Raw genomic sequence first — 21694 nt, forward strand, 5'->3', positions numbered from 1 at the left:
TTTTTGAACTCGTTATCAGTATAAAAGACACCTGTCCACAACCTCAAACAGTCATACTCCAAACTCCACTATGGCCAAGACCAAAGAGCTGTCAAAGGAGACCAGAGACAAAATTGTAGACCTGCACCAGGCTGGGAAAACTAAATCTGCAATAGGTAAGCAGCTTGGTGTGAAGAAATCAACTGTGGGAGCAATTATTAGAAAATGGAAGACATACAAGACCACTGCTAATCTCCCTCAATCTGGGGCTCCACAAAAGATCTCACCCCGTGGGGTCAAAATGATCACAAGAACGGTGAGCAAAAATCCCAGAACCACACGGGGGGACCTAGTGAATGACCTGCAGAGAGCTGGGACCAAAGTAACAGAGGCTACCATCGGTAACACACTACGCCGCCAGACTTAAATCCTGCAGTTCCACACGTGTCCCCCTGCTTAAGCCAGTACATGTCCAGGCCCGTCTGAAGTTTGCTAGAGGGCATTTGGATGATCCAGGAGAGGATTGGGAGAATGTCATATGGTCAGATGAAACCAAAATAGAACTTTTTGGTAAAAACTCAACTCATCGTGTTTGGAAGAGAAAGAATGCAGAGTTGCATCCAAAGAACCCCATACCTACTGTGAAGCATGGGGGTGGAAACATCATGGTTTGGGGCTGTTTTTCTGCAAAGGGACCAGGACGACTGATCCGTGTAAAGGAAAGAATGAATGGGGCCATGTATCGTGAGATTTTGAGTGAAAACCTCCTTCCATCAGCAAGGGCACTGAAGATGAAGCGTGGCTGGGTCTTTCAGCATGACCATGATCCCAAACACACCGCCAGGGCAACGAAGGAGTGGCTTCGTAAGAAGCATTTCAAGGTCCTGGAGTGGCCTAGCCAGTCTCCAGATCTCAACCCCATAGAAAATCTTTGGAGGGAGTTGAAAGTCCGTGTTGCCCAGCGACAGCCCCATAACATCACTGCTTTAGAGGAGATCTGCATGGAGGAATGGGCCAAAATACCAGCAACAGTGTGTGAAAACCTGGTGAAGACTTACAGAAAACGTTTGACCTCTGTCATTGCCAACAAAGGGTATATAACAAAGTATTGAGATGAACTTTTGTTATTGACCAAATACTTATTTTCCACAATAATTTGAAAATAAATTCTTTAAAAATCCTACAATGTGATTTCCTGGATTTTTTTTTTCTCATTCTGTCTCTCATAGTTGAGGTATACCTATGATAAAAATTACAGGCCTCTCTCATCTTTTTAAATGGGAGAACTTGCACAATTGGTGGCTGACTAAATACTTTTTTGCCCCACTGTATCTGCAGGAGATTGTTGATTCCATTCAGAAAATGCAAAGTGGCAAATCACCAGGGCCTGACGGCTATCCTGTGGAATTTTTCAAAAAATTCTCTTCTCAACTTGCTCCCATCCTACTTGAAATGTTTAATCATTCTTTTAATCAGAATCATTTACCACAGACTCTGACTGAGGCATCCATTTCACTTATTTTAAAGCCAGGCAAGGACCCACTTGATTGTGGGTCCTACCGACCTATATCCTTGCTAAACTTGGATGTCAAGATTTTAGCTAAACTTCTTGCCTCAAGATTAGATAATGTAATATCCCAAATCATCTCAATAGAACAAACTGGATTCATGAGAGGCCGTCACTCCTTCACAAATATACGCAAACTCCTAAATGTTATACATTCTCCAGAGTCCAGGGAGATACCCGTAGTTGTTGTCTCCCTGGATGCTGAAAAAGCATTTGATAGAGTTGAGGGGTGTTATTTATTTACTGTCTTGGAGAGATTTGGTTTCGGCTCTGAAATTACCATTCTCACCATCCAGGTTCTCATCAAGCCCAGTGGTAACTTCCACTCTTAAAATATGGGCACAATTCAGACAAAAATTCAAGCTTAAAGATTTCTCTGTGTATAGCCCAATTTGCGACAACCACCTCTTCCCTGCAGCCAGAATCGACAACACCTTCACATTGTGGCATAGAAATGGTCTGGCTATATGCTACAACTTTTACATAGATGGTCTTTTTGGCACTTTTACTGATCTTTCTGAAAAATTTCACTTACAGCAGTCAAGCTTATTTAGATACTTTCAGGTCCGTCACTTTATTCAAAGCCAGAGTGCAACATTTCCTGCTTTACCAACGGATTCAGGACTTGAGATTATTTTGCGGGCCCCCATTCAGCACAAGAGACAGATCTCAAACATCTCAAATATAATTACTTCCCTTCAAGAAACGTCACTAGACTGGCTTAGAACTAAATGGGCTGAAGAACTTGGGATGGACATATCTGAAGCAGTCTGGGACTGCGCTCAGGCTAGAGTTAATGGAACATCATCCTGTGCCCGTCTCAGCCTGATACAGTTCAAGGTTTTTCACAGAATATTACACCAAGTCCAAACTATCCAAAATGTATCCTGACATCCAAGATAGCTGTGAGCGCTGATCAGCACCAACAAATATGGCTCACATGTTTTGGACTTGTCCTAAATTAAGAGACTTTTGGTCATCTATTTGCAAAACTTTGAACCATGCATTTAATACCAAAGTGAAACCCTCTGCAGAAATGGCCATCTTTGGAGTATTTATTGATGAGAGCTTGCTGACCACTGATAAGAAGAATGCTTTGCCTCCTTGCTAGCCCGTAGAAGAATAGTCTTACAGTGGAAATCTCCTGATCCTCCTATAGTGTCTGTCTGGCTCAGCGACCTAATGTTTTTCCTGAAATTAGAGAAAATTAAGTACTTCACCAGAGGATCAATACGAAAATTTCACAAAATATGGGACCCATTGATTTTGTATTTTGACAGGCTCAACACCCTCCCGTAGGACAGTTGGGCCCTGATGTGTTTTGTTTTGACCAAACATAACTAAAGGCATGTAATAAAGTGCGGAATGCCCCCCCTCCTCCTCTCCATTGTTTGTATTTATTTATTTATTATTATTATTATTATTTTTCAATTTATATATTTTTTAATTATTATTTATTTTTCTATTATGTTATTATGCTGATTTATGTTCATTATGAGTATGTATTTTTTATTTATTTTTTTTAATTCTTTTTACGGCAGTATGTGGGTATTGTGGGTGGGCGGGATTTGTTTGACAAATAATGTAAAAAACAATTCAAGACATAGTATTTAAATACATCCTGTATTGTACTACCTTTCTTGAATAAAAAAAATATTGTTAAAAAGAAGTCTCATTGACATAAAGAAATCAACAGGAAGGCATTTGAAATCAGTTTTATTGATCCCTCCAAGGCGATATAGGGTACATCATTTTAATACACCATTACAGAGAGAAATGCACAAGCCATGAGAAGAAGAGTTGTCAAGGCAAAGCTCTGATGCTGCTGTGCATTGTTAAGGTAGTACTCAGCCACCTTCTTGTTTGGGTTTTCCCCTGTGAACCAGAGCTGCATGCAGCGGCCAGAGGTCTTGGAGTGGGTTGTATAAAGGTAGGATTTGGACCAGATTTGTTCACACATGGACTTGGCTGTTGGGTAAACTTCCGTCCACTTTCTGCACTTGCTGTCAGCAGGGCATTTGTTTACACCTATAGGGGCAAATGAGACAACAAAAGGCAGATACAGTGGAAAGAAAAATTGAAGAAATTAGAAGAAAAAAAATAAGAACCGGGTGTGTGTGTGTGTGTGTGTGTGTGTGTGTGTGTGTGTGTGTGCTTACCTGAGGTCCAGTCCCATCCCTTGTGCCAGTCAGTCTTACAGGTGAAATCATCCTTGCAGTCTTCAAACCATGTGTGGCAGTCCTCCTTACAGAGAGGCACATCCAAAATACGCTCCCTACGCCAGCTCTGATCCACCTACACAAATTGTATTTATTTATTTATTACATTTGATATATTGAACCAGGAAAAGCCTCAGTGAGATTAAAACTCTCTTTTACAAGAGTATACATATACAAAGATAACACCAACAGTTTTACAAAAGTATACGGTACAAATATAGCACAACACAAGCGATATGTTTGTAGAATTGAACCTAATGCTTTCAAAGTTTCAATACTCTGATGTGCCAGGAGAGTAACCAAAGGTTTCCACACGTTAGCTGGTTATCTCTTTATTACTATAATGGCACCCTACTGATTATGGATTAACTGTCCTGAGAAGCCCATGCAGTCCTTTCTTCTTCTTATGCTGCCACCTAGTGTTGCAAGTACACACATACAAAAGAGAATATCAGAAAAATACTCACCTTCTGTACCCAGGGTCCCAGGTGTGGTGAGCACTCATAGAAACAGGTGTCCTGGATGAAGTGTTTCTTGCACTTTTCGCTCATGACACCACAGTGATTCCAGTTGAAGTTGTACAGGTAGGAGCTATCATTATGGGCTGCTGTGCTGGTGTTGGCAGTACAACATGCATTCTCACGCCAGGGGGCACACTGGAAAGAGGGAGAGGAAAGGAGGGGTCATTTTATGCTGTTGAACCAAAAACCTTGTTTTGATGAGAGTAAAACATAGTGTCTGGGGAACAGTAGTGGGAGAAGTACTCAGGTCTCACACATAGCCTAAGCACAATTAATACTAATGCAGTGTAGAAATACTATTTTACACGTGAGTCCTACATTCAAAATTATACTTGAGCAATAAGGTGTTAGCAGCAAAATATAAGTGCCAAATCAAAAAGTTCTCATCCAAAGTGGCCTGTTTTATTCTAATATACATTTAATCACTTGTTTATAGTTAGTTATGCATTAATGTGTCTATGATTTTGTATGTTACAGCTGGTAAATGACGAGATAATGTTAATAACTTTTAAACTATCCATCTTTAATAGCACATCATCATTTATTAGCTGATTTAATTTTTGTATTAATAATATCAACCTTTAAAAATAACTAGTAATTACTGATGTCAAATAAATGTTGTAAGTAAAAAGTGCAATATTTGCAGCCAAAATGTAGTGGAATGGAAGTATAGAGAAGCATAAAATGGAAAAACTCAAGTAAAGTACCTAAAAATGTACTTTCTACCACTGCTAGGGAAGTGTTTGTTTATCACCTGATAGTAAAGGTCTCCTTCAGGGCCAGGTTTTTCTTTGTGGTGAGTGGCACTCATACACATGTTGAGTTTGTCCTGCTGCGACATGACGCCACTGGAGATGGCTAGCAGCAAGGCCAAGATAACCCACATGGCTCTGTAGCAGGAAGGCATACATCAATCGATATATAGGTAATAACGGTACCACTAAAATGTTTAAATCCATATCAATAGGATTTTCTAACCTGCAAGGCAAGACAAGTTTATTTATATAGCACCTTTCAACACAATTCAAAGTGCTTTACAAACATGAAAGGCATTAAGAGCATTAAAAAAATAGTGCAGCATAAACACATGTTCAGATGTTTGGATTGTTTGCTTATAAGTAACATTTGAAAACATGAACACATTGTCATCAGAGTAGATGATTCATTTACAGAGAATATCAGTATAATTATTTTGCTATATTTAGCATTACCCTCCGAAAGATGGTTGTACACTTGACTGTTGATTTCTAATTTATTGTAAACTCCAAAAAAACAACGTAAGAGCTATACAAAAACACAAAACAACAAAAACATATAAGCTACATCCATATTAGCATTACTATAGCATACCATTGAACACATGAACTTCAACATAAATTAATTAATAAAACCGCATTTTTGTTTTACATTTAACACTGTTAGAATAGAAATAATCTATATATTGAAACGGAACATTAAAAGATAATTCACTGTTTCTGGACGGATATTTGTCCAATTCCGGTAGTATTACCAGATGTTGTTTTTAGCCTCAGATAGCATAAGTTATACGTTTTAAAAGGAGTATTTAATAAATGGATGCAGCAGTAGGTTTTACAAAAGTGTCACAGCTGTGGCTCAATAGCCCGGTACACGCGTCCACAGGCCGCTGACTGAATGGAGCTCATCATTAGGTACTGTCTGGCGGTCCGGAACAATAGAGAGCTCGATTTCACAATACAAACATGTTTTATACAACCACCCCTTTCCGGCCATACAATAAACTATTTCGAAATAAGACGTGCTCCAGTCTCGTGCTCTCATTGGTTGGTAGCGGGGGCTGGATCCTGTTGGCCGCTTGACACATGGGGTTCTCCGGATTGTTTTATAGGCTGACGTCGTCGGGGGCGGGTCCTCTTATGACGACAACGTGGCCATCTAGTTAGTGATGTCCTGAAGCTCTCAGCTACGATATTCTATTATGCAATCCTTCTGAAGTTTATCCGGTTATTAAACACGCAATAGTATCATTGCAGCATCAGCTATTAGCTATGCTAACTGAGGCTAAAAACAACATCAGGTAATACTACCGGAATAGGCTCTGTGCACCAGCCCCGTGACGTACTTCCGATCCGGCCAGTGATCGGCAAGTCAGTTTCCGGTTAACTTCCGGCTTCATCCGCAGCACCATGAACTTTACTAGATGTCTACAGAATCTGCCAAGGATATCAATAGATGATGTTCACCGTATCGTGGACGCCCACTCCCCTGCTCCCAAGAACAAGAGGGAAAAGGGGTTTCGCCTCTATATCTCAAGTTACCTACACCAGTACGAGGGTAAGTTGTGGCAACGTTAACTTGCCAGCTAACCTTACCACAGTGCTACTTTTAAGCTTTGCGTTTGTTTCGTACTTTCGTATTAATCATATATTCCTTACTGACCTGTAAAGATATTTAGCCTTGCAGACAGATGTTTTCAGATGTATTAACTGTATGTCTCTCTCAGTGTCATGAATAGATCAGGGCACCGGTGAAGTTGTGGTCAGGGCACTGTGTTACAGATCCATGAAGAAAGTTGATAAGCCTCACAGTTTGAGTGTACGGTAAAGCTAGGATCGATAAGAAAACAGCTCTTGCTTTGATAACCCAGTGTTCCCTGTTCCTGGGGATTCAGCTAAGGTAATTCAAATTTAATGTAACTCTTAGTAGAATATAAACAATGACTAGAGAGGCAGGTAAGTTAACTTAACTGCTCCCCGCTGGGTTACTGTGTTCTGATTAATATGATTCTAGTTCTTTTTGCATGCTCTTGTGCCTTCACTGCCATTAGCTGTGTTCTGCTTAAACTCAGTCATTCATTTAAGGTGCAAGCTGGTGTTGTATGTACAGTATTAGGTTATCATGAATCAAATTAAATCAGTCCACCACAAATCAAATGCAATGAATCAGCAAAATTGTTCTAGTGCAGTTGGCATATTAAAGAAAATATCAATATAAAATCTAACATGTGATATTTGCACATTCAGTGGCTATTACAGGTAGAAATGATGAAAAAAAACAGGTTGCGTCCTAAAAGAATGATTGAAAAAAATGAAACAAGCCATTATTAACAAGTAGTAACTTTGACATTTTACTTATGCAGGTGGTACTGAAAGATTCCAGTCCTGTGGAGCTGATGCATCACAGCTGCACATGTGTGGCTGGAGCAGCTTTATGTAACCACTGTGTGGCTTTGCTGTTTCAATCAGCCCACTATTCTCAGCTCAAGTTGCCAGTGTGCTAAGCTGTACGGAGGGAGAGCAGCAATGGCACAAGCCCAGAACTTTGGTAAGTGAAGAAAAAAGCCATATTTACCTATTGCGCATTCATTATACACATGTTGGTGATTCCTAAACTATATCCTATGTAACTTGACAGGGTGTAAAGCCAGGCCCTGTGGATAAGATGGCAGTGCTATCTGCGAAGCCAAAGTGTGGAGCAACAACAGAGGGTGTAAGGTAAAAGCTGAATATGGTAGATTTATTACTGTTTGTAAAAAAATTGTATGACACTTGTGTACATTTTCTGCTCCATCTAGAAGCACACTCTACAAAGCCCTCAGTGGGGATTTACCTGATCTCTCCGTCCTTCAGGTGAGTAGGGATATAACAATTCACAGGACATTATGATGTCAACCAAATTTCTTACACCTACAACAGTGTTTCAAAGTTGGGGCATTTTCCTCATTGAAGAAACTGGGAATGTTCATGGTATGATAATCATAATTGGTTACATTTCTAGGTGTCAGAGGTGTTTAAGGACTTCTCCGCAGCTGAGGCTCCGATGATCTGCAGCATGGGCATCAGCTGTGAAATTCCTCTGGCTGACTCTGACCGTGGCCAGGTTCAGGCTGGAAGTGCATTGTCCTATCAGCAACCACCAACAGCCAAGAGAGACCTGTCCTTCCATGCTGCTCCACCACCTCCATCTCTGCCTCTTGAAGATTACCGCCTGCAGCCATCCAGTTGCATGTTCGTCTGTAGAGACTCACAACAGCTACACCTCAAAAGTCTGGAAGTCACTTGGGACATGGCACACACATTTGAGTGTGCTACCAGAGCACAAAGTTCATGTGGTGAATGGCATCAGTTAAGGAGGCCTAGACTTACTGCCTCACGGTTCAGGGAGATCTGTCAGGTCAGAGAAGGCGCTGAAGAGAGTCTGGCTGACTGGATACTGCAGGGCACCCGCCAGACTTCAGCAATGAAGAGGGGGCTTGAAATGGAGGCAGATGCCATCTGGGAGTACTGTCAGATGAAGAGGGTCAACCACTACCCCTGTGGATTTGTAATCCACCCTGACGCCCCTTGGATGGGGGCATCTCCAGATGGGTTAATTTTTGACAATTCTGAGCCATGTCAGTTTGGTCCATCCATCCATCCATCTTCTCCCGCTTTTCCGTCAGGGTCGCGGAGGTAACAGCTCCAGCAGAGAGCCCCAAACTTTCCTTTCCCTGGCCACATCAACCAGCTCTGACTGGGGGATTCCAAGGCGCTCCCAGGCCAGTGAAGAGATATAATCCCTCCACCTGGTCCTAGGTCTACCCCTCGGTCTCTTCCCAGCTGGACGTGCCTGGAACACCTCCCTAGGGAGGCGCCCAGGTGGCATCCTCACTAGGTGCCCGAACCACCTCAACTGGCTCCTTTCAACGCGAAGGAGCAGCGGTTCTACTCCGAGTCCCTCCCGGATGACTGAACTTCTCACCTTATCCCTAAGGGAGATGCCAGCCACCCTGCGGAGAAATCCCATTTCGGCCGCTTGTATCCGCGATCTCGTTCTTTCGGTCATGACCCATCCTTCATGACCATAGGTGAGGGTAGGAACGAAGATGGCCCGGTAGACAGAGAGCTTTGCCTTCTGGCTCAGCTCTCTTTTCGTCACAACGGTGCGGCAAAGCGACTGCAGTACCGCTCCCGCTGCTCCGATTCTCCGGCCCATCTCACGCTCCATTGTTCCCTCACTCGAGAACAAGACCCCGAGATACTTGAACTCCTTCACTTGGGGTAAGGCTTCATTCCCTACCTGGAGTGGACAATCCATCGGTTTCCTGCTGAGAACCATGGCCTCAGATTTGGAGGTGCTGATCCTCATCCCAGCCGCTTCACACTCGGCCGCGAACCGATCCAGCGAGTGCTGAAGGTCACAGACCGATGAAGCCATTAGGACCACATCATCTGCAAAAAGCAGTGGTGCAATCCTTAGCCCACCGAACTGCAAACCCCCTCCCCCACGACTACGCCTCGAAATCCTGTCCATGAATATCACAAACAGGATTGGTGACAAAGCGCAGCCCTGGCGGAGGCCAACCCTCACCGGAAAACGGTCCGACGTGCTGCCGAGGACCCGGACACAGCTCTCGCTTTGGGAGTACAGAGATTGGATGGCCCTGAGCAAAGACCCCCTCACCCCATACTCCCGCAGCACCTCCCACAGTATCTCCCTGGGAACCCGGTCATACGCCTTCTCCAAATCCACAAAGCACATGTAGACCGGATGAGCGTACTCCCAGGCCCCCTCCAGGATCCTTGCGAGAGTGAAAAGCTGGTCCGTCGTTCCACGACCAGGACGAAAACCGCATTGTTCCTCTTCAATCTGAGGTTCGACAATCGGCCGGACCCTCCTTTCCAGCACCTTAGAGTAAACTTTCCCGGGGAGGCTGAGTAATGTGATGCCTCTGTAATTGGCACACACCCTCTGATCCCCCTTTTTAAAGAGAGGAACCACCACCCCGGTCTGCCACTCCTTCGGTACTGTTTCCGACTTCCACGCAATGTTGACGAGACGTGTCAACCATGAGAGTCCCTCAACACCCAGAGCCTTCAGCATTTCTGGGCGGATCTCATCCACCCCCGGGGCTTTGCCACTGTGGAGCTGTTTAACTACCTCAGTGACTTCCCCCCGTGAGATTGGAATTGATCCCCCTTCATACTCCAGCTCTGCCTCTAACATAGAGTGCGGAGTTGTCGGATTCAGGAGTTCCTCAAAGTGTTCCTTCCACCGCCCTAACACACTATCAGTTGAGGTCAACAACGCCCCATCCTTACTGTACACAGCTTGGATGGTACCCTGCTTCCCCCTCCTGAGGTGTCGGACGGTTTTCCAGAACAACTTTGGTGCCGACCGAAAGTCCTTCTCCATGGCTTCTCCGAACTTCTCCCACACCCGCTGCTTTGCGTCGGCCACGGCTGAGGCTGCTGCCCTTCGGGCCTGTCGATACCTTGCAACTGCGTCAGGAGTACCCAGGGATAACATATCCCGGAAGGCCTCCTTCTTCAGTCGGACGGCTTCCCTAACCACCGGTGTCCACCACGAGGTTCGAGGGTTACCGCCCCTTGTCCCATGTCAGTTTGGTTTGATTTTTTATTAACAGCTCCTGTGCCACTACCTCCCCTGTCCATCCAAAGCTTGACAGCTTTGCTACCCACCTCTCCCAGCTTGCTTGAATCGCCACTCTAATTGGATGATCTGGCCCATCAAATTAACCCAGTAATTAGCCAGTAACTGCTTTCTCCTTAACCAAAGTGGCATCTCTCCTGCTTCAACTTGCAATGCGCATACTGGGGATGTTCTCACAGCTCCGAAACATATCCTAAGTGCTTTTGTTTGAATTACATCCAACTCAGACAAAACTGACTTAGACGCAGACCCATATACAACACCTCCATACTCCATCCTAGATCTTATCAAATATACATATATTTGCTTTAATGAAGCAGCATTTGCCCCCCATTCCATTCCAGATAGGCATCTCATAATATTCAGAACTTTTTTGCACTTGTCTAAAACTTTTGTTACCTGGACCCTCCAAATCATTCTTTCATCAAAAAACACCCCCAGAAATGTTAAACTCTTAACCCTCTCCACATTCTTATCATAGAGCCTCACCTTTATCTCTTCGTCTATTTTCTTTCTCGTAAAGAACATAGTTTTAGACTTCTCCATAGAGAACCTAAATCCCCACTTTTCCCCCCACACCTCCACTTGTGTTATTGATTCCTGCAGTTTCTTCACAATATGCTTAACATTCTTCCCTCTTTTCCATAAACTGCTATCATCTGCAAATAAAGATCTACCAATTCCAGGCTGTACATTTGAAAAAATATCGTTGATCATGATATTAAAAATCAATGGGCTTACCACACTGCCTTGAGGGGTACCATTTTCTACAACAATCCTTTTAGAAATTTCTGGGCCCATTTTAACCTGAATACTCCTATTGTTTAAAAAATCCAGAACCCAATTAAACATATTTCCTTCAATCCCTAATGTGTGCATCTTGATTAAAAGACCCTCAACCCATAACATATCATACGCCTTCTCAACATCCAAAAATATTGCCACCACAGTCTCTTTGTTAACCTGAGCCTTCCTTATCTCATCTTCTAAACATATTATTGAATCTGTAGTGCTTCTCCCTTTCCTAAAACCATTCTGACAACTGGTCATCAATCCCTTTTCTTCCATAAAGTGCATTAACCTCCCATTGACCAACCTTTCCATTAGCTTACCTACATTGGATGTTAATGCTATTGGTCTATAACTTGTTGGCTTGCTTGTATCTTTCCCTGGTGATAGGAACTATCATTGCCTCCTTCCACCCTGATGGAATCTTCCCCTCTTCCCACACTTTATTATATAGCCCCAACACCCTCTGTAATCCCTCATCACTTAGGCCTAAATGATTTAACATATTATAGCAAATGCCATCCTTCCCAGGAGCTGACTTTTTACATTTAACCAGTGCATTTTTTGATTCCCTTATCGTAAATGGGACACCATACTTACTCTCTGATCTTATTTTCCTTCGAATATCTCCAAATAACCTTTTCGTTTCAGCTCTCCCCATTTCCCCTTCCTCTGACAGATTATCAGAACTATGTACCCTACTCATTGAATTCACCATAATTTCTGCCTTTTCTGAGTTGGTAATAGCCACCTGCTCCCCATCAGACAAAATTGGATAATTCCATTCTCTTCTATTTCCCTCCATATTCTTAATCATTCTCCACACCTCATCTATAGTAGTCGTACTTCCAATTGAGCTACAATACTCCCTCCAGGATTCCCTTTTAGTTTGGCTTATAGTTCTCCTCACTACTGCCTGTGATTGTTTATATTCAATCAAGTGTTGAAAATTATGAGTATTTTTAAGTATTCTGAATGCTCTATTTCTGTTTGTTACTGCCTTTTCACACTTATCATTCCACCATGGCACTACCTTCCTTCCAAGTTTTCCTGTGCTTTTTGGAATGGAGTTTATTGCAGCTATGTATATACTATGTCGCACATCTGATTCATACTCTCAACATCATTAGTTTCCTGCACCAATCTTAGATAGGCATCACTTGTTTCCACAAACCTTTCCCAATTTGCTTTTCTGAAGATCCACCTTCCATTGCTATTCTCTGATTGCAGTGTCATTCCAATATCTAAACTACTCATAACTGGATAATGATCACTTCCAATAGTGCTACCTCCATATACTTCCCACTCACACTTTGGGGCTAATCTACTTGACATAAATGTAAGATCTAACACTGACTCTTTACCAGTTCTGATGTCTATCCTTGTCCTTCTACCATCATTCAGACATACTAAATTCTTATCATTCAGCACCTCCTCTATTATCTGACCATTATTGTCTGTCTTTTCTCCACCCCACAAAGTATTATGAGCATTAAAGTCCCCACACCATACAACATTATCACCATCCAGACCTTCTATTTCCTCTAATCTATTTAACTCTAACTGCTTACAATGATTATAATAATTGATCACTGCTATTTTCTTATTACCTGCCCATATTTCCACCACTACATATTCTTGTACTTTCCCTAAACCCAACACCCTATAAGGTACACCCTTCTTTACAAAAGTAGCACAACCCCCACCACTTCCTTCCTCTCGATCTCGTCTGACAACCATATAGTCAGATAAAACAAAATCAAATCTAGGCCTTAACCATGTTTCTTGTATACATACTATATCTGGTTTCATACTTCTACTATCCACAAACTGTTTAAAATCTTGACCATTTGCCAACAGACTCCTTGCGTTCCATTGCAAAATGATCATGATTATTAAGATCATCCTTTACCAACTTCCTGGCTTGCATGTATAGCAAGACAATCCCATATTTCTTCCCACTTTAAATCCACCATGCCCAAGTGTTGAACGGCTGCCTTTGTAATAATTTGAATCCTTTCCGTTTTAGATTTCACCTCTGCTGTAGCATTAATTACCCCATGCAATGAAAATAACCAAATTTCTCTTTTCTTCCAACTCCCTTTCCTCCCGCTCTCTGAACTGTTCTTTTCTCTGTACCCACACATTCCCTGTTGCTAACTCCCCTCTACCTTTTCCTTCATTACCCCTCTTTACTTCCTCAACTCTTTTAACTGCTTCTGGATAAGGAATTTTATCCTTTCTTTTCACACTTTGAATTTCTGTCTCCCTTCTCATCACTTCACACCCCCAGTAGGCTGCACTGTGTCCCCCTCCACAATTACAACATTTAGGTCTTACCTCATCACACTCCCCATAGTCATGCTCCCCACCACATTTAGCACGCCTTTTAGTACCTTTACATAGCTTAGCTATATGACCAAATTTCTGGCACTTATAGCATCTTACCGGTTTATAGATGAACTCTCTTACTCTGTATCTCATAAAGCCAAAGTAAAGCTCTGCAGGCAACTGTTTTGAACTAAAATGAACCAAAACCGACTCAGTTTCTATCTTATCAAACCCCTTCGTTAACCGCGTTGCACTCTGTACAGCATCACACTTGATTTTTACATTTTTAACCAGCTCCTTCATATCAATTCCCATAGGAATCCCATATATCACTCCTTTACTTCCTTGCTCTCCCACTTTCACCACTATTTTCCCAACATGTTGCATCTTTAATGCTCTTCAGAGTTACATCCAATTAGTAGATTTCCATCATTAAGAATTCTCGCATACTTGACCTCACTAACCTGATTCTTAATTACTTTTGTCAGTTTTAATGGTTCCAAATTCTTAACTCCTGGCTCTTCAAACCTCACAATGACCTTCAATTTCTCCTCACTTTCTTTCACTACCTTAACTCGCTTTGCTTTATGTTTCCTTTTTAACTCCCAGTCCCCTCAACCCTGTGCCAAATCCTCCATACTACTACAACTATCCCCCTGTTCTGCCATGGCAGAGAACTTTTGCGTAGTATCATATACCGGACCTTACAGGCCGTCGGCCGATACTCCCGCAAAATATTCTCCTCCACTAACAATTCCAAATCCAACAATCCCCAGGTGTTTTGTTACTTGAGAAAAAAATAAAACAAAATAACCAAACACTGCAAACTTTAGGCAAACGCTAAGCCGAAGCCCACACTCACGCCAATGTCGCCCAGCTGCTGCCAGCTGTTTCTGCTCCGTCCAGAAACAGTGAATTATCTTTTAATGTTCCGTTTCAATATATTGATTATTTCTAACAGTAGCTAATACTTAAAGGTTTAACCAGTGGCGGCTGGCCAATAGAGGGCGCTAGGGCGCCGCCCCACCACTCACCTCTCACCACATTTCCTTGAATAAGACATAAAAAAAATGAAATAAAAATGAAATAATAAAATAAAAATATTTCGAAATATATGTATATATTTTTTTAGATGTGCAAGATAAATATTTCATAGTTAATGATGAGTAAAGTTGTTTTGTTCGTTGACATTCTGATTGGTGACGTATTTCCGCCCTGGGGCGCAGGAATCTTTGCCCATAGACTCTCGTTAAAAGTTGTACATGCGCAGTAGCTCCTCTTCAATACAAGAGATAGGACGATGTTGGGGCGCACCTCTCCTGCGCCCCGAGCTGAATGCAGCTGGATTTGGCGGCGGGGCTGACGTCACAGCCTTCTGTCATAAAGTATGTGTATTGTCCATGTTATATATGATATATATTATTTAAATATATAGATATAGAGATATATCTAGAGATAGATGTAGAGATAGATAGATAGATATTTATTATATATGTATATTGGCCATCTGTATAGTAATATAGCACATCTGTATATTTGTTCATACTACATCTGTTTATACTATGCCAATTATTCCCACCTCTTTATACTGCCCTTATCTTTACATAATCACTCTTAACTGCATATACTGTACATACTCTATATATTGCACTTGTTTCTCTTTGCACTTCTATTTATCTATCTATAATGTTGTTTTTGTTGTTTTCATTTATGTAAATACACTCGTTTGATACCTTAGTACATGTATGCATGCTTTTTTTTAAATATATACATTGTGGAGTTATAGCCCCCCCTGGAGAAAACTCCACCAGCAGCCACTGGGTTTAACTTTACGTTTTGATATTGCCGTATTTAAATGTTGATATCTCCGTTAATTTCCGTACTTTATTTCCATTATTCAGTTCATCTCTGTACCAATATTTCGTCTAGTTTCGAAAGTGGCCATCAAAAATAAATGCATGTCTAATTCAAACAGGAAGTTAAGCTACATTAAGCTAAAGACATGTGCGTAGAGTAACACATATAATGCCTTCTCCCTTTCAGGTTCAAAGACTACAAATTGGGTTATTTGCAATATTTATTCAATCAATCTTTTTGCATTTATCACCGCTCAAGAAAAAATGTATTAGTCAGCAAAATTGGCTTAAATCCAATATTTGATCAACTCATTGAGCCCACTAAAACCTATTAATATTCTGACATTATACACACTGATGCATTAATCAGTAATGTATATGTAACTTAAAACTTAATAATTTCATTTGAATACATTTGAATCACTTTCCCCGCTTTAGCAGAATGTTGTGTTTCGTAATTTTTCATTTGTGGGTGAAAAATGAATAAATATTGAAAAATGTGACGACCATTGCAAAGACACATGCAGTCAAAAATAAAATATAGCTGAATTTAACCTAAAAACACAATGGAAAACAAGACTTGTGAATGTAACAGAAATTGTAGAAAAAAACCTTATTGAATTGTGCCAAATAACCAATGCATTTTTTTTGTAACCATTTTACTGTAAGAAGAATTCTACAATCAAACGTGAATAAATGTATTTTACCTTGTCAGATTTTGTAATGATTCCTTCCTGAAGGGATGATCCTCAAAATCAGTGTGTGTCGCGTCGACACCACTTACACACTTCTCAAGACCGAACAAGAGTTAAAAAAGTCCAAAGTCTGCAGCAAGACCTCACAAATGTCAACCGTGTGTGTGTGTGTGTGTGTGTGTGTGTGTGTGTGTGTGTGTGTGTGTGTGTGTGCGTGCGTGTGCGTGGTGTGTGTAGGTGTTCAAGATAGAGAGACGGAATGAGAATGATGTGACATTAGGAACTTTATCTCACTTTACTGTGAGGAAGGTTTTGCTTATCTCAAGGTCCTCCCTGCTCTTTTACACACACACACACACACACACACACACACACACACACACACACACACACACACACGGTTGACATGTGTAGTGTGACCTAGGAAAGCAATAATAAAAGTAAAAAAGAAGGCAGTTAAGATAAGTTTCTGCTGCATCTGTGTTGGTGATCTTGTGACTTGGCTAAACATTCAACATTTACAGTAGAAGTATGTTAAAGTGGATGGTTAATTTTACAGGTATAAATGTGTGTGTGTGTGTGTGTGTGTGTGTGTGTGTGTGTGTGTGTGTGTGTGTGTGTGTGTGTGTGTCAGCACATACAGTAGCGAAAGTTCAAGGGGGACGCCCTCAGATGACGCTTTTAAAGAGATGGCAGTCTCTCTGAGGCACTTGCAACTGTGCAAAAATGATCACGACAGTAGATCTAAATATAAAATAAAAAAAGCCAAAATGAGTCCTTTTTGGTTTGCCTTTTTGTAAGAACTTGGATATTATCATTTAAAAGAAAAAGTAGTAATACCACAGTGTTGAACAAAAAAAAAGTTCTTCAGTCAATACTTTACTTAAATAAAATGCAAAAGTATTTTTTACTACCAAATTTAGGCTAATTAAGGTAACAAATTAAAAGAAGAGTAAAATAAAAAGTAGCTGGAAATGGAAATACTCAAAGACAGTACCAAGAAATTGTGTGGAAAGTACGAAAGTAAATGTAGTTACTATCCAACTCTGACTGAACAAATACAAGAAAATAATAATTTAAACACTTAAATTCTTACATTCCCTAACATTTTTGTAGACATCGATTGGATTTCCTCGTTTTTTTTTCATATTTATTCCAAATGCAATTAATTGAGTCAACGAATGACATAAAATGTTAATATTTATTGTGGTGTATTAAATCTGGAGATATATCAGGGCAGATACTCCCTGAGGTCAGAGGAAGGTTGGGTGGAAGAAGAGTGAAAAACATCTGAAATACGTTAAAGATGCCCTAGGTCACCGAGTGGGGCATACAAAGTTATGGCCTAGGTGGTATAGCAAATCAGTCATATGCAGTTGTTTACTCCCTGAGGTCATAGAGAGTGCAGAGAGTGATGTGGTACGACAGGAGGTTGTAGAACAAACCTCTGGACTACGTCAGAAGACCTCCAGGGATGAGTAAGACAAAGACTAACGTATATCTCACCTTATTTGGGTCCACATCCTCATAGAACATCGCATTTTGACACACACACACACACACACACACACACACACACACACACACACACACACACACACACACACACACACACACACACACACACACACACACACACACACACACATTTCTCCTATAAAGTGTATGCACAAAGACTGTTCGGGGGACTTCCACAATTGGCTCTGGGAACCCCGCATCGCCCGTGTTGGTGTCTGATACTATGCTGTTGTAATAAACCTTAGTATATACAAGCTGGTGTCTCCGGGACTTCTTCATCATCTTCACAAACATCGCTACAAGATATACCTCATTATCAATAGGGTTTTACGCAAATTACATCAGGTAAAAAATGTCTTAGTATATAAGCTGATCACATACACTCCTATTAACACAATAACAATAGTAAATCTATGTTTTTGCTTCACCTCTGTAGTGTTAGGGTTAGATGTAGCTGCCATCGCAACCGACAACAAGGCGGAACCATTGCACATGGACATTGGACTAGAGAACATCGGAAACATTGAGAGGTGAGCACCAAGGGTTTCCGGTTACATTTGTTTTTGAAATTTTTGAAACCTTGGGCGACGGATTGGCAGGTACTTACACTAACTATCATTTCGCTATGAATTACGGGTAGAAAACTCATAAGACCGTGTTCTTTTTTACCTAGAATATTAGCGAGGACATGTTTTCTTTTGTACGTCACGAAACATAAAGACATAAAGTACGTACGTTAGGTGTTTGTTAGGTTAACGTTACTTGTCCCTCCACATCCTATGTATACTTAATGACTCAGTTCTGTTACAAAACGGGATTTGTCCCTTGTTTTTGTGTAAATTCGCCAAATATTATACCCAAACCTGTGCTGTTGCTTGCTTAATGACATAGTGTGTATTGTTGTCCCTGTGTGACAGACATGTCCACGCTGTTCCCCTCTCTCTTCCCCCGGATAACCGAGTCCCTTTGGTTCAACCTCGACCGACCTTGTGTGGACGAGACCGAGCTGCACCAGCAGGAGCAGCAGCACCAAACCTGGGTAAACACCTTGGCTCCAGGGCAGGGTTGTTTTTGAAAAAACTGTAATAAAAGTGACCTGAGCTGTAATATTATATTGTGCTTTTTGTTTCTCAGCTGCAGAGCATTGCTGAGAAAGACAACAACCTCATGCCCATTGGGAAACCTATTTTTGAGGTGATGTATTGGTGTTGCCTTTAACATATTATCAGCATAGGCATTTCAAATGAAAATGCTGCTCTGGACTTTCCCCAAGCCACAGTATGAAACCAGTGGTAAGATGATCTTCTTGCTTTACTGTGATGCAGGCAGGATATGAAGACGAAGAAGAAGAGGATGACGAGGATGAAGAGGACAGCGAGGAGGACTCTGAAGATGAAGAGGACATGCAGGACATGGATGAGATGAATGACTACAATGAGTCACCGGATGACGGCGAGATCAATGAGGTGCTTTCATTTATGATTTTCAGAAAGTCTTGTCCCTTCTTTGTCAACACAGCGGTGCAGTAAATGGCTGAGGATGCCTAGAATGTAAAAATGTCTCTCAGGAAGGATCATTCTTCTGAATGTCTCTTACAACCCCTTTTTATTTTTCTGGTTAAAGAAAAAATGAAAAAAGAAATAGCATGTTCTTAGTTTGCGTTAGGGTTATGGGATTATAACTGTCCGTCACATGATACCATATGGCCAATAAAGGCTTTTTCACATTGACTTGGATTGGAAAAGAAAGATCTGTAAATTAGCATATATATATATATATATATATATATATATATATATATATACTGTATATAAAAAGGGGATGCTTTTGACCTCAAATTAGGAAGTATCTTGTTAAAATGTATAAATGGCTGTATAGAAACACATGGAGATCTGTGTAATAGACATAGACACTTGTTTTAAAAGTGTGTGTGTGTGTGTGTGTGTGTGTGTGTGTGTGTGTGTGTGTGTGTGTGTGTGTGTGTGTGTGTGTGTGTGTGTAACCTGAAAGTGTAATACAGAGCAATACACACAAACACATTATAGCTTGGCCCCTGGCATTGCCTGAGGGCTTTACAACAGCATTTGAATTGAGGTATTAAGGGTAAGTGTGTGTGTGTTAAATGTGTACGTGAGTTTTTGTGAGGTATCTGTTATCATGTGGTTATAGTGTAGGGGAGGAATTTATAAAGAAACAATGATATTGCAGATAAGCAGTAACTATAAAGAACTAAATGTCTGTTTTTCAGTAATCAGTATGATTAATATTGTCAAAATAACACACTTAACCTTAGACACAAGATTGTTTGGTGTTAATTAAACCTTGCAGGGTGATATTATTGACCTTAATTTTTCCAATTGAAATTGTGAGATCTTGACAGACGATCAGATATTTGTGTAAATCTGTCATTTGTTTATGTTAATGGTTGGATACGGCACCCCCTACATAATGTGACAATCTCAATGTCAGAAATAACATTTGTCATTTTTATATATATATATATATATATATATATATATATATGTGTGTATATATTTATATATATATGTATATATAAATATATACACATATATATATATATATATATATATATATATGTGTGTATATATACATATATATATACTTTATTTATTTATTTATAAAGCCCTTTAAAAACAGGGTTTTCTGTAAAATCCATTATACGACGCTTTAATAACTGAATGCACAAACAAGGCTTTTGTTGAGCAATTGGAATACATTTTGTTTCTTTTATCCCTCTCTGATACTTATCTAAAATAATACTTGTCTGAAATCTGACAATTATATTTCAATCAGGTGGACATGGAAGGACCAGATCAAGATCAAGGACAATGGATGATTTAAGACAACGGACAATTTTAGTCTCCGTCAAGATGTCTGGCACTGGATTTTTACTCCCCACCCGAAGACATGACCGCTGACCCTTCAGTGACACAGATTTTTATTTTTATTTGTGCAAACAGGAAAATAATATGCTTGAGTCAAGGGAGGTTGGGTGGATCAAGCAAAAAATGCTTTCGAAGCTGCCACCTGCCTTTGAAGGCTCTGAGCGTCCTTGAACTAGATGCGAGTGTTGCTACCCTGTGCTCGCACACACACACACACACACACACACACACACACACACACACACACACACACACACACACACACACACACACACACACACACACACTCACACACAATGTCTTGCTGTTTTGTGACCAGTCGGACACACACCCATGCTATGGCAGCAGTGTAGCCAACTGATCTCTCATTAAAACTTTGACCTTGTGGTATCTTCAGTCATGTGCCACCTCTTCAAACAGCTGACTTAGCACAATCAGCAGTTTAGTCAGCTACATAATTGTTTACCTATGAACTCACAGATACTTTACCACCATATTATATGATGCTGTTTTATAGCATTGAGTATGCTGCTAATGTTTTTTTGTTTCTGATATCGTATTCTGATTGGAATCTTACTAAAGTCTTGTTAAGTATGATTATGCTCATACCATGCAGAATTTCTGTTTGCAATTCATTTTATTTTTTTACATATTTGTTAACACGTCAAGGGTAAGGGCTGGCATTACTTCTGAAGAATGTCAGTTGTATTAAGTATCCATTCAATTACTCTCATGTTTATGTTCACTGGCGGCTTACTAAGACTTTTGATTTGTTTTGAAAATAACAGAAGCCTTAATATTTTGTATTAAATGAACTCATTTTGATGAAACCATGTTTTTCTGTGGTCTACATTTACATTTCCTTTTTTGTTTAAACACAAAACATTTAACCTGTCTCTTTA

The 21694-nt window shown here is 40.7% G+C and overlaps 3 protein-coding genes across 7 annotated transcripts; 2 read left to right on the top strand and 1 right to left on the bottom strand.

Annotated features, from left to right (window-relative positions):
• Positions 1-3245: 3245 nt before the first annotated feature.
• On the bottom strand, positions 3246-16620 carry folr (folate receptor). Of its 2 annotated transcripts, XM_063907919.1 has the most exons (5): positions 16381-16620; positions 5041-5176; positions 4233-4421; positions 3706-3841; positions 3246-3574 (listed from the first exon to the last, which is right to left on the bottom strand). In XM_063907919.1, the coding sequence occupies exons 2-5, from the start codon at positions 5170-5172 to the stop codon at positions 3300-3302; spliced, it is 732 nt and encodes a 243-aa protein (XP_063763989.1). In that variant the 5' UTR covers positions 5173-5176; positions 16381-16620; the 3' UTR covers positions 3246-3299. The 2 variants fall into 2 exon arrangements, with proteins under 2 accessions (XP_063763989.1, XP_063763987.1); XM_063907917.1 differs by lacking the exon at positions 16381-16620 and having other exon boundaries at positions 5041-5208.
• Positions 6192-8720, top strand: LOC134880454 (uncharacterized). The gene is made up of 5 exons (XM_063907396.1): positions 6192-6599; positions 7405-7589; positions 7680-7759; positions 7840-7894; positions 8043-8720. Exons 3-5 carry the CDS (start codon positions 7707-7709, stop codon positions 8718-8720), a joined length of 786 nt encoding a protein of 261 aa, XP_063763466.1. The 5' UTR covers positions 6192-6599; positions 7405-7589; positions 7680-7706.
• A 1593-nt stretch (positions 16621-18213) lies between the features above and the next one.
• Positions 18214-21622, top strand: anapc15 (anaphase promoting complex subunit 15). 4 transcript variants are annotated; one of them, XM_063906306.1, is made up of 6 exons: positions 18214-18231; positions 18323-18416; positions 18804-18925; positions 19021-19080; positions 19212-19352; positions 20701-21622. In XM_063906306.1, the coding sequence occupies exons 3-6, from the start codon at positions 18806-18808 to the stop codon at positions 20746-20748; spliced, it is 369 nt and encodes a 122-aa protein (XP_063762376.1). In that variant the 5' UTR covers positions 18214-18231; positions 18323-18416; positions 18804-18805; the 3' UTR covers positions 20749-21622. The 4 variants fall into 4 exon arrangements, with proteins under 4 accessions (XP_063762376.1, XP_063762377.1, XP_063762374.1 ...); XM_063906307.1 differs by lacking the exon at positions 18214-18231 and having other exon boundaries at positions 18280-18416; XM_063906304.1 differs by lacking the exon at positions 18214-18231 and having other exon boundaries at positions 18345-18485.
• The last annotated feature ends 72 nt before the right edge of the window (positions 21623-21694 follow it).

This window comes from Eleginops maclovinus, chromosome 18 (genome assembly GCF_036324505.1).
Source record: "Eleginops maclovinus isolate JMC-PN-2008 ecotype Puerto Natales chromosome 18, JC_Emac_rtc_rv5, whole genome shotgun sequence".
In the NCBI taxonomy this organism is placed as follows: domain Eukaryota; kingdom Metazoa; phylum Chordata; class Actinopteri; order Perciformes; family Eleginopidae; genus Eleginops; species Eleginops maclovinus.